The sequence below is a fragment of the Empidonax traillii genome, unplaced genomic scaffold, assembly GCF_003031625.1.
Source record: "Empidonax traillii isolate 1590-97213 ecotype Southwest subspecies unplaced genomic scaffold, ASM303162v1 scaffold13:size3042203, whole genome shotgun sequence".
Lineage (NCBI taxonomy): Eukaryota > Metazoa > Chordata > Aves > Passeriformes > Tyrannidae > Empidonax > Empidonax traillii.
The window spans coordinates 2,728,147-2,738,952 of record NW_020955206.1 but is presented as its reverse complement, the minus strand read 5'-3'; the positions used below and the strand labels follow the sequence as shown (position 1 = coordinate 2,738,952).

The following is a 10,806-nucleotide window of genomic DNA, read 5'->3' as shown; positions in this document are numbered from 1 at the left end:
GATTTGGCTTTTCCCTACTCTTAAACTCTCCTCCTTTTGCCTCTCTCTTTAACCTTTTAAACTTTTCAGTAATTTTTGTTTTTTCCTTGCTGCTTCTCTCTTGACCGTTCTTACCTCCACACTCTCATTATTTAACAGCTGCCAAGGAAAAATAACCCTTCAGGTTGTTTGCTCTCTTCAGGAGTGAAACGTTTCAGAGACTGAGATAAACATTGTACCTATTTCCAAGCAATTTCGTTTTGCTTTTAAGCTTCCTCCTTTGTTAAGGTGTTCCTGTGGTGACAGGGAACTTTGGTGACCGTATAGGAACAGTTTCCCAACTTTAACCTTCAGATCCACTGTGATGCACACATTTCTTTCTCAATCTTCCCTGAGTGTAAACAAACTTTTGATTATAGGGAAAACGGACAAACTGTGGCTTGGAGGGAAAAAAGAGAAAAGCAACAGTTTATATTTGTCAGTAAAGAAGTTCTTTTATAAATGAAACTTCTGTAGGTGAAACTTTACCCTTGACTAAAGAATTTATTTTGTAACTTACAAAATAAACAACTTACATGTGCTTAATTTAGGCATGTATTTAAGTCCAGCTTTATTCAGCTAAGCTCAATACATGTGATGTTGAGGAGCAACATTAAATCCTATGTTTTCAGAAAGATCAATAATAATATTTATTGATACTCTGAACTGAACTTCACCCTGAAAGCTACTATTTTGTGAGTCCCATGCCAGCTCCCATATAAAAAAGCAAAAACCTTCCATAAAAAATAGTTTAGCGAGACTTGAAAGGGAAGTGTGATGTGATGGATATTTTGTGCTATGAGTATGAAGCCCAATGTTTTGGTTGATGAGCACTGAGCCAGACCTGGTATCGTTCCCAGAAGCCAACATGACGGATGAAGGAAGGCATCTTAAAAGTCTATTTCTGTTTTTTTTTTTTTTTCCCTCTCAGGTTCTGCTGCTTGCATGGACAGAAGATTTAGAATGTGTCCCTGGATTCCAGCAGAAGGTTTTTTATATTGAGGAGCCATTTAAATTCACACAGGACCAGCTGGTTCTGAACCGTAAGTTATTTTCATATATTACTATTGTGCAAAAATCAGAATTGTTTCTGTATTAATTTGATTCCTGCCATTTATCAGAGAGCTTTTTATTTTTTCATACCTAGGATTTTGAATATTGCCATGATTCTGTCTGGGTTCCCCTGCATTAATCCTGCACCTCTCCAGACTTTGCTCTGTTCCATGGACTAGAGATGACAAAATATGATATATAATCATTTAGGACTATATGAATATTGTGAAAACTTAGAACATTTTGCGTTTACTTTTAAAAGTAAACTTTTTTTTTTTCTTTTTATGGTCTTACCTATGAGCTTGAAAATCAGGGCTTGCCTGTCAACACTTCACTATTAAAGAATCTCTGCAGCTCAGGTTTAGTACTTTGTATCTTCAAAGTTTCTTTCGTACCTGGTGCGAGTCCAAGTCTTTACATGAAATTCAGAGGAGGTTTGATGGAGCTTGGGATCATCAGTGACTGCAGGATGGCGCTCCATGTGTCACACAGCTGGGGTGTTCAGCAATATTTCCCCTGACCAGGCGCCACATCATAAAATCCAATCTGGCACCAGGTACTCGAAGCATTAACCTGCAGGAGATTGAACTGCCTCTCAGCCCTGGTGTTATTTTATCCCCATATTTCAGTGTTACAACTCCTTCATTCCGTTCCGGGGCTTTGGGACCTCAACACTGTCAAACCGAGGCCGTGCCTTATCCACTGGTACCTCCAGATGCCTTTCAAGACTTGAAAGAAGATATAAAGTGCTGCCATTTTCAGTTCTCTCCAGATATTGCTGCTGCATATTGATGTGCTTTCACTGTTGGGCTCGTTTGGGTGAGGGTGTAATTAATCTGTGCACATTCACTTTCAAACAGCACTAACTTTTCAAAATGAAGTGGCAGAATCAGTTGCCAAAGCCTGTTGAAATGACTCCCTTAAGCTTAAGTTATTCAGCCTCTAACAGGTGCTAAAATAAACCTTTAGGAGAGCATTTTTTAGCCTCAGCGTTTCGATGTTGCTCAGTCTGGGCTGCTTTTTCACAGGAGATTTAGATCATGAATAATAATACTGCTCGGAGATGTGAGATGGTTCTTCAGTTTAGAAAAGAGATTTCAGACTTCTAATTTCTTGGGGCAGTTTTGTCGTCTTTGGAATTCTCATTTTGAAGAGTTGCCAAACACATTCCTACATGATTAAAAGTCAAAATCTTATGATGTAAGAAGCAGAATAGTTTTAATAGGCATGCAGAGTTAAAGACATGTGCAAAAAGAAGGGAATATTGATAAATTAGTGTTAAATGGAATGAAAATGGCCTTTGTTGTATGCTTTATGTGCTTCAGGCTGTGGTGTGTCTGCCCAGATCTCCTGCTGATTTGGAGAGGATCACCTGAAGGATGAGCTGGTTAAGCCAAATTGACTGGACTGTTCTGTGGTGACCCAGCAATTTGCACTGGCTTAAAACGAGCACAGTAATTAAGATGCCATCGTTAACGTGGGGAGGAGGGAAGAGCAGGAGGAGATTCAGAAATGCCTGGAAACAATCTTTGGAATTAAATTATTTTAATAAGCGGGCACTAAATTGGCCTAATGTGCAGTGTTGGACAAAGGCAGCCCGTCAACGCGCCGTCCTGGTTAATTCAATCACTCGCAGACTGCGTGTCCTTCATGCAGCAGCATTAAAACCTCAGCACAGTTTCTTCATTTTAGCTGTCAACAGAATTGATAATTTTAATTGTCAGTCTGAATACACTTTGCATGCTCTTGCATCTTTCCGTACCCATTACCGGGAGCGGTGTCATTCAGCGCTTCCACTGCAATGTGAGGCTTTCCAGGGCCGGGTAAATTAATAGAGCAAATATGCAAAGCAGACCCGTAGCAGTGATTGTTTTTGGAGTCCTCAATAAGCCAAGGAGCTCTTAATTCTTTTCTGAAGTGCAATAAAACAGTCTTTTTCTTTTCTTTTTTTTTTTTTTTCTTTTTTCTTTTTCAATTTAAACAAGGACTTACTGTACATTTCATTGCTGGCATCTCCCTCGTAATTAAATATAGGTTATGGATGGGTTTTATGTATTTATTGCTTCTACATATGGTAATGTTAATTATATTTTACATTTACTGGTGAGAAGAAGGAAGAGATGCCCAGACTGAGGGTACAGAATTTTCTCTTATTTCTTGTTTTGATTTGTAGCAATTCTTATCAAAGCCTACTTATAAGCTGACCATAAAAAGTCCAGTTGTGTGTCCCTCTTCCTATTAGTTTCACTGGAATTTCGTTTTTCTTAATTTTCCTCTCATTGTGGTCAGGCTGAACTTGCTTTTTAATTCTTATTTATTTATTCACCAGTGAATCTCATTTCACAGCAACCTCCAGACTTGGTCCATTTCATTTTCCCCTTTTTTTCTTTTTTTCCTCAGATCCCTTTATCTCCCTATAACTTGTGTTTTCTATGACCACAAACAAAATCAGGCATTGGTCTTCTACTTTTGACCTGCCCAATTTTTTTTGTCTGAGTGCAGTTTTCTTAAACCAGATGTTCTTTGACGTAATGGGAGAGGACCCATAGAGTCACTTTCTGGAAGCAGCAGAGGGTCTGTCCACAGGATTGTGATTTTATCAAGCAATTGTGCTTTTTTTCTTCCTTAGAGCTTTTTTTTTTTTTTTTTTTTTTTTTTTTTTTTTTTTTTTTTTTTTTTTTTTTTTTTTTTTTTTTTTTTTTTTTTTTTTTTTTTTTTTTTTTTTTTTTTTTTTTTTTTTTTTTTTTTTTTTTTTTTTTTTTTTTTTTTTTTTTTTTTTTTTTTTTTTTTTTTTTTTTTTTTTTTTTTGTTTACACCTAGGACCATCTTTGCAATCAAACAGAGAAGATTGCTGCATTCTTGATGAAGGGCTAATTGACAGCATTTAATTACAGGTTTTACACCTGTCAGAACAACTTGTGGCCAAGAAATGCTTCTCCATCAGGAAGCTTGTCTTTGGCAAGGCTGACAGGTCACTGGTAGTGACAGGGCTCTGTCACGCTGGGCTGATAGAAAGTTCCTAATCAGACTCATCAAATGTGGAAATGTAATTGTGTTACATTAATCACGTTTATACTTAACATACATCGGTCTTGGCTTTTGGGGGTATTTTTAATTGACAATGAATCAAATAGTGCACTTGAAAAATGGAGGCAATTAACATAAAGCACGAGGTGATGTGTTGTGAATACTAAACTGGGGAGTACATTGCCAGTGCTTTAAATGTCAAAACAAAGGAAGTTTTGACCCTTACTTGAAAAGCTTTAATTTGGATGTTAATTAATTCCTGACCTCTTATGTTTCGTACGTGATAGATGCATGTTCAGAGCTTGGGCTGCTTCAGGATCTGTCTGCATTTGGGTACTTTTTTTTTTTTATTCTGTGGATTTTAACAAAGACTTTTCTCTTCAACCATATTGAAAATTGTTTACTCATATGATGTGGCATGTGTTGGGCTGCTCATTAGTGCTTAGAAGCAACTCTTCTGTTGTCTAGCAGAGCTGTGGCCTCCCAGATTTCCTTTGTCTCAAGTGGATAAATGGTGTGGAAAGATCAGAGAACGTTCCTACTACTCAGTGTCGTGTACAGGGATCACAGCACTGAGCACACGGGGAAACTTTTCTTGTTGGCTCCAAGATGCTGCCATGGAAGATCTGTGGTTGATCCCACGCACTCTTCCTGCTGATTCCCTGCCATTTGACTGTACAGATGGCCTCTTCCCCTGGCTCTTTCATGTTCCCAGTGGCACTGCAGTTGCTCCTCTTGCTCGTTCTGATCCACGCAGAGTGTGTCACCGCACAATCTTCATTCATCTCCCCTCTGCCCTTTCCCCCGGGCTCGCAGAGAGCCAGGGTGGCACCCAATCCAGCCCTCTGGGACATGCCAAACCCTCCTTGGAGCTTTGACGCGGGTTTTAGGTGCCAGTGTTGACTCTTCATGCTGAATATTGCAGGGTTTGGGTGATTGGAACCGCAGATTGTGGTTTTAGCTTGTAAAAAGGCGTGCTCAAGCCAGGCATAATTTTAAGCTTAGTAATTTCTCACAGGGAAAACTGTCTAGACTTCTGGGTAATAGCTAGATAGCTGGATTTTTTCACCTATGCAGGTGTACTTGTCTGCAGTGTGTCCTTGCTGAAGCAAACTGGCTGTTCCAAATAAAGCAGTCTTTAAAGCACTTTGGATTTTACGAACGTCTTAAAATTACTTTCAATTCACATAAATCACTCTCTGTGTTAAGAATCTACTTCAGAAAACATTGAAAACTGACTTGGTTCCTGTTCCTTGGCATGTGGTAAGAGATTCTGTAAAAAGGCATCTCAACTTTCCTACCCAGATAGAGCTTGTTACACTCTAAAATACATCTTAATGGGCTCATATACATCCAGAGAATGTGAATACCAGAGCTTCAGTTCTGACACTTGGGTACATGATTAAGGCCAGGCATCTGGGACTCTGTTATTCCACATGGACAGAAATGTTGCTCAGGATTTGAAGCCACATATCTCTATCACGCTATTCCCCTGTTACTAAAATTCCAGGGGATATCTGGGAATGCGCAAAGTGGCTGAAAAATTGTAAGTTTAAAAGTGGGAGGTTTGAGAACTTTACAATGTGTTCCTGGAGGCAGAGTGAGGAAGATCCTTTTGCACTGGAATGCCTCAGGCATTGCCTTTTAATTGAAGTTTGATGCAGAACTCTCACGTGGAGGGAGAAAATTGTCTGCATGTGTGTTGCAAACGCATATCGTGACTAAATAATATGAAATGTCTCACAAGTGTCTCTGAATAGATGTCAGCAGGTTGCTGGTGCAACATAACGATATCATATCATCTGTTAAACTGCTCTCACACATGATCAAAGCAAAAAAAGAAAAAAATAGGAGAAAAACTTGTTGAGTTCGAGGTGGTCAGACAGTTCCCTTCCAAACAGTGCATGTCAGCTCATTAACAGCACCCAGGGGGAAATGAGTCAAATATAGACTGATTTTTATGCATATACATTTAATTAAGCTGGTTTTGTTAAAGGTAGGATGTTAGGCTGAGCAGAGTGAAGGCTATTTAGGCTCTGAAGAATATCTTCAGGACTGGGTGGAAATCTCTCAGGGCTGCAGTCACCCTTGTAGAGTAACAGAGGGAAAGGCGTACGTGCTGGTGAAACCTCCTCTTGACATTATAATTCCAAGGTGGAGGGAATGAAGATCTAAACTTGAAGTGTCTTGTCTGTTTGGTTGAGAAAAGCCACCCAACCTTGCTTAAAAACCAAACCCGACAAACCCACAAATGAAAAGCGAGTGAGGATCTGCGCAGCGACAGCGAACACTCTTTTAACGGGTTGGTCTGGATTTAGGGGGATAAAAGCAGCAGATTACTTGGTTTGAGATTTAATTTGTTTCTGGAGACCTTCCAAGAGCCGTAATGTTTCACAGATAATATTTTTTTGATATCCATGCGGGCTTTGGTTGGCTGAAGCAGGCCAGCTGTTCCCCTAACAACCTAAATTGATGGCCAACTGCTCGGTGTCAGCAGGTTGGGTCTCTCGCTCAGCGCGGTGCAAACCTCGTATCAGTGATGTCCCCAAGTGCTGCAGGGGAAGATTTCTCTGCTCATTTCCAGTTGGCAACTTCAGAACAATAAAAAAAAAAATATCAGGGGTTAGCTAAGCTGTTCCTTCTGGGCTGATCAGCGGTGCAGGCCGTGATGCAGCTCCTGCTCGGCAGGTGTAGAAACACGTTGGAAGGCCAAAGTGTGTCTTTTAGGAAAAGTTGGGGGGTTTAACTCGGGGCAAAGCCCACAAGAAAATATTCTGGCGTTGCTTATGGTTGACAAAAATTGGACAGGGTCGTCTTCCTGAGGAAATGAGAGGTAATATGACTTGTGGTTGCAGTTTGGAGCTGGGCCAGCCTGAGGAGGCTGCAGCACCAGCCCAACTTTGTCAGGAGGAAACTGCCCATATCTGACAAACAGATACAGCACAAATTACCCCCCGCTGAGACTTTAATGCACTTCTGTAGTACACTGCTTGGGATTTTCACAGACTGCATTGCTGACAGAGCTCTTAATTTGGGGATCTTAGAAAAGCACCATTCAAAAGAATCATGGCCAGCTAACCTTTTCCATTCCATTTCAAAGTGCAGCGTGGACATTTAGTGAGAATTAATGGGTGTCTGTGAGGTTAAATCTCCCTTTAAACACAGAATCTCATTTAACTTACTGATATCTTAAAGCATGCAAGTATTCTTGAAAATAATTGTAGATGTAGTTCACAATTAATTCTGAGCTTTTAGGATTTCTCTCTGCTAATCCAAATCAAATTATAACTTTTCTAATGTAATTATGATCATGCTTCAAGTTGCAGTTTTTCTTTCCCTTTGCTTATTTAAATCAGTCTTTTTCAGACAGAGCAGTCTGTCTGCTTTAATGGTCACATCTCCTTTTTCACAGCTTCCTTGTGGCATGGGATTTCTCAGTCTTGCCTTGAGAATAAGTAGCACCAGCTGTAAATTCATGAAACCTTTCAGAAATTTCTCAGATTGAGTGATTTTTTTTCTAGCTGGAGGCTAATGCCCCTGATTTTGCCTTATGCCCCTGTTCAGCTTATCCACCTGAACCTTTTCCTCCAGAGAAGGGAAAGAATAAGTAACTTTTAATGGCTTGATTGTGAAAACCCTGGTCAGTTTGGAATGAGTTTGTGCATATTTGTGCCTTGTACCTACTGCTGCTTGGGCAGGCAAGGGAACACGTAGATAGTGCAGTAAGTGCATGTCGTATTCTGGGACATGTGAATATTAACTAAAATGTTTGTGTTGTGCTCTTTTAGTCCCTGAAACCAATATCAACCCAGACAAGGGGTAGGATTTGCTAAAATAAGAATCCCTTCCTGAAAGGGATTATCTTGAACAAAATTTGAAATTCCTTTACAGAAGAATTCTCTTTAAACAGGGTACAGATAAAACTTGGAGCCCTGAGGAGGCCTAAAAGATTCCTATAGTGATGTGGGATGTTGCTTTTTTAGAGAGGAGCTCCACTTGCAATACTAACTTTGATGTGTTTACTTTCTTTAAGAAAAAAAAAAAAGTAGTAAAAAACCTGGTGCACCCTTCTTCTCTCAGCTGTGGAGAGAACTGAAGCAGAACTGAGGGGCCTTTAATAAGGCAGCAACAGAGAGGCAGTGCTGGAACAGCTTACAGGTAGTCGATAGCAAAAGAGAAATTCCTCACTGAAGCTGTACCCAGCACTGGGAAATCTCTGACACTTTTGAACCACTTGCTGGCAGTACCAGAACTTAAATACAGGTTAGACTGAAGTAAATGACTGTCTGTTTGATGCACAGGACTATTCTGCTGCCAGGGAGTTGGGTTTGTTTTACTGAAGGTAAAACTGAGCAACAGTGATGGGAGACTCGGGTTTATGTGTAAACTGAGTTGTCCTGCCTTGCAATCTTTGCTAAAATACTGTAGAGCAGGTTGGAGAAAATGGGTGCATTTTTTGCTTTGCTTATGTTATATTCTACAGTGACAATATATCTGAATTCTCCACTAACTATACCCATAAGAAACGTTGTTTGTGTAAATGCTTTCAGGCACATGGGGTTTGTTTACCTTCCTGTGTGTGGCAGTGACCCAGCAGCAACACAAAATGTGCTCTGGTCTGCTAAAAACCCAAATTGCCTGCTTGCAAATAGGACCCCTGCATGCTTTATTTAGCTGGAATTTTAATTACAGTGCCAGCTCTCAACACTTACAATAAAACAGTGGGGAGACAACTATAATTTGACCTTTATAAAACATTAACACCAACCTATATGAGAACATAACTTCAAGGAATAAATGCAGTGGGAGGCAGAATTCAAGAACTTACGAAAACAGTGTACTTATAATATTTTTTACTTTTGGAAAAAGCATAAAAATACGCTCAAGTGAGCACCAAAATGATGTTGGTGTGGTTGGTTCCCTGCATCCATCTTCTGGTCCTCACACGGAAACGCTGCAGGAGAATTTTGCCGTGGTTTCATCGAGCCTCGGGAAAGCAGCACTGCTGGGAGGCTCAGGGGGGAAGGGTCCTGCCCAAACCACCTGGGAAATGCTGATGTGTAAAAGCCAGCTTGTTTCTGTGCCCAGAAAAGCCAGTTCAGGAAACTTCAGGTGCCCTCTCATCCCCTCCGAGTCTCGTCTTGTCACTCTTGTGTCTCCTTTCTCTTGCTGGACAGCAAGGACAGCATTCCCTGGAGAGGGAGGTATTTGGGACAGTCCAGTGGTGAACTGACCCTGGGCCAAGTGCACCTTTCTGCTGTGGAGAGCCAGAGCAGGTGAGGCTGAGGAGGAGGAATGGAGCAGGACAGTCCATGCTGGTGTGGGGTGGCAGTGTCAGTGCCACAGCACTGTTGACAGTACTGGCTCCCACCTGTATGTGAGCCATGAAGGGCCACAAATCCAAACGTGTTTTGTTTTAATTCTGGCTGAAGTAGTCCCTGAGAAGTGGTGTGGCAGCTCACAGCGTTCTGTCATCAAGGAAAGATGATTAATAGTGTGCCCCAGGTCTTCTGTTGTAGTTAATATAATATATAATAGGCATAGCTAATAAATTTTACCTTTTTTTTGTGTGTGAAACTGAATTGAAGCTGTAAACATAAGGATACTTTAAATGAGTTGGTTTTTATGTCCCATAATAAAAAGAAAATTTGGAGGTATCTGAATGCCAAGGTTATAAGTTGCTTTTATGCGACCTGAAATATTTATCCCAACTCTATAACTCCTTAACTTTACAGCTGATGTGATGTTTCACAACACCTTATATTACTGATATTTATCCAGCTGCTGTTAGTCAGGTGCACCAATTCCTGGGATGCACAGAGCTCTGTGCCAGATACACTGAAGAGGAAGAAACTCTGCCTATCAGTTCCTGGAGAGGAAAAACCTTTCAGAACTCAAACTTTGCACCCAGGGAGAGGCTCCCTCTGCTGCCCTGGTGCTGGAGGAGGGAGGGGATGGAATATTTTGGTGCGCAGTGCTCAGCCTGTTGGCCAAAGAGTTCTCCAGAGTCCTGGAGAGCAGGCAGGGGGGACAGAAGCATGAAGTGGCTTCTCTGATTTCTCTGGGTGTGTTTGGGTTCCAAGGTGATGCTGGAGCCAAACAGATGACATGGAGGGTGGGAAGGCAGCTGGTAAGTGCTGTGGTCAGGAGCTTCCCAGGGATTCACTGGGGCTGAAAGAAAGGCCACGAGCTCAGCTGCCGAAGATTCAGCATTTGGTCATCCAGTTATGATTTTTCTAGGTTTGGTTTGTAGGTTTTTTGGTTTTTTTCTGGTTTGGTTTGGGTATTTTTTTTTTGGTTGGTTGGCTGATGTTTTTTGTATTTGTTTTTAACCAAGGCTCTTCTAGTTAAAATTGCTATTCAGTCTGGCTTGTGTTTATGGAGGAGCCACTCAAGTGTGTCATAGAAAAAAGTAGGAAATAGTGATTTTATAATATTTTTCTAGAGCAATGAAAGCAGTATTGTGGGAGTTATAGAGTGTAATTTGCAACCAAAGAACTCATTTCATTTAAATTTTTAAAAGTTATGTTTGTGGCACAGGAAATAGTCTAAAATTATCTTTAATAACAGAGTGGATGAGTTCACTCTTCCGATTAATAAGAAAATTCAACTCTCAAAATGTTCTGTAAGATCTGGTATTTCTGCTGAGAAATCAGTCAGATCTCATATGCAGGTAGGCAGAGGTTTTTTGGCATAATAGAATAGCAG

The 10,806-nt window shown here is 40.6% G+C and overlaps 1 protein-coding gene across 2 annotated transcripts in view; it reads left to right on the top strand.

Moving 5' to 3' along the window:
* CDH13 (cadherin 13) overlaps nt 1-10,806 on the top strand; it is a 423,595-nt gene that overhangs the window by 84,602 nt on the left and 328,187 nt on the right. For both annotated transcript variants that reach the window (XM_027890905.1, XM_027890897.1), the window contains exon 2: nt 950-1,061. In XM_027890905.1, coding sequence (XP_027746706.1) covers nt 950-1,061 — 112 coding nt within the window. The remainder of the gene's footprint in view (nt 1-949; nt 1,062-10,806) is intronic.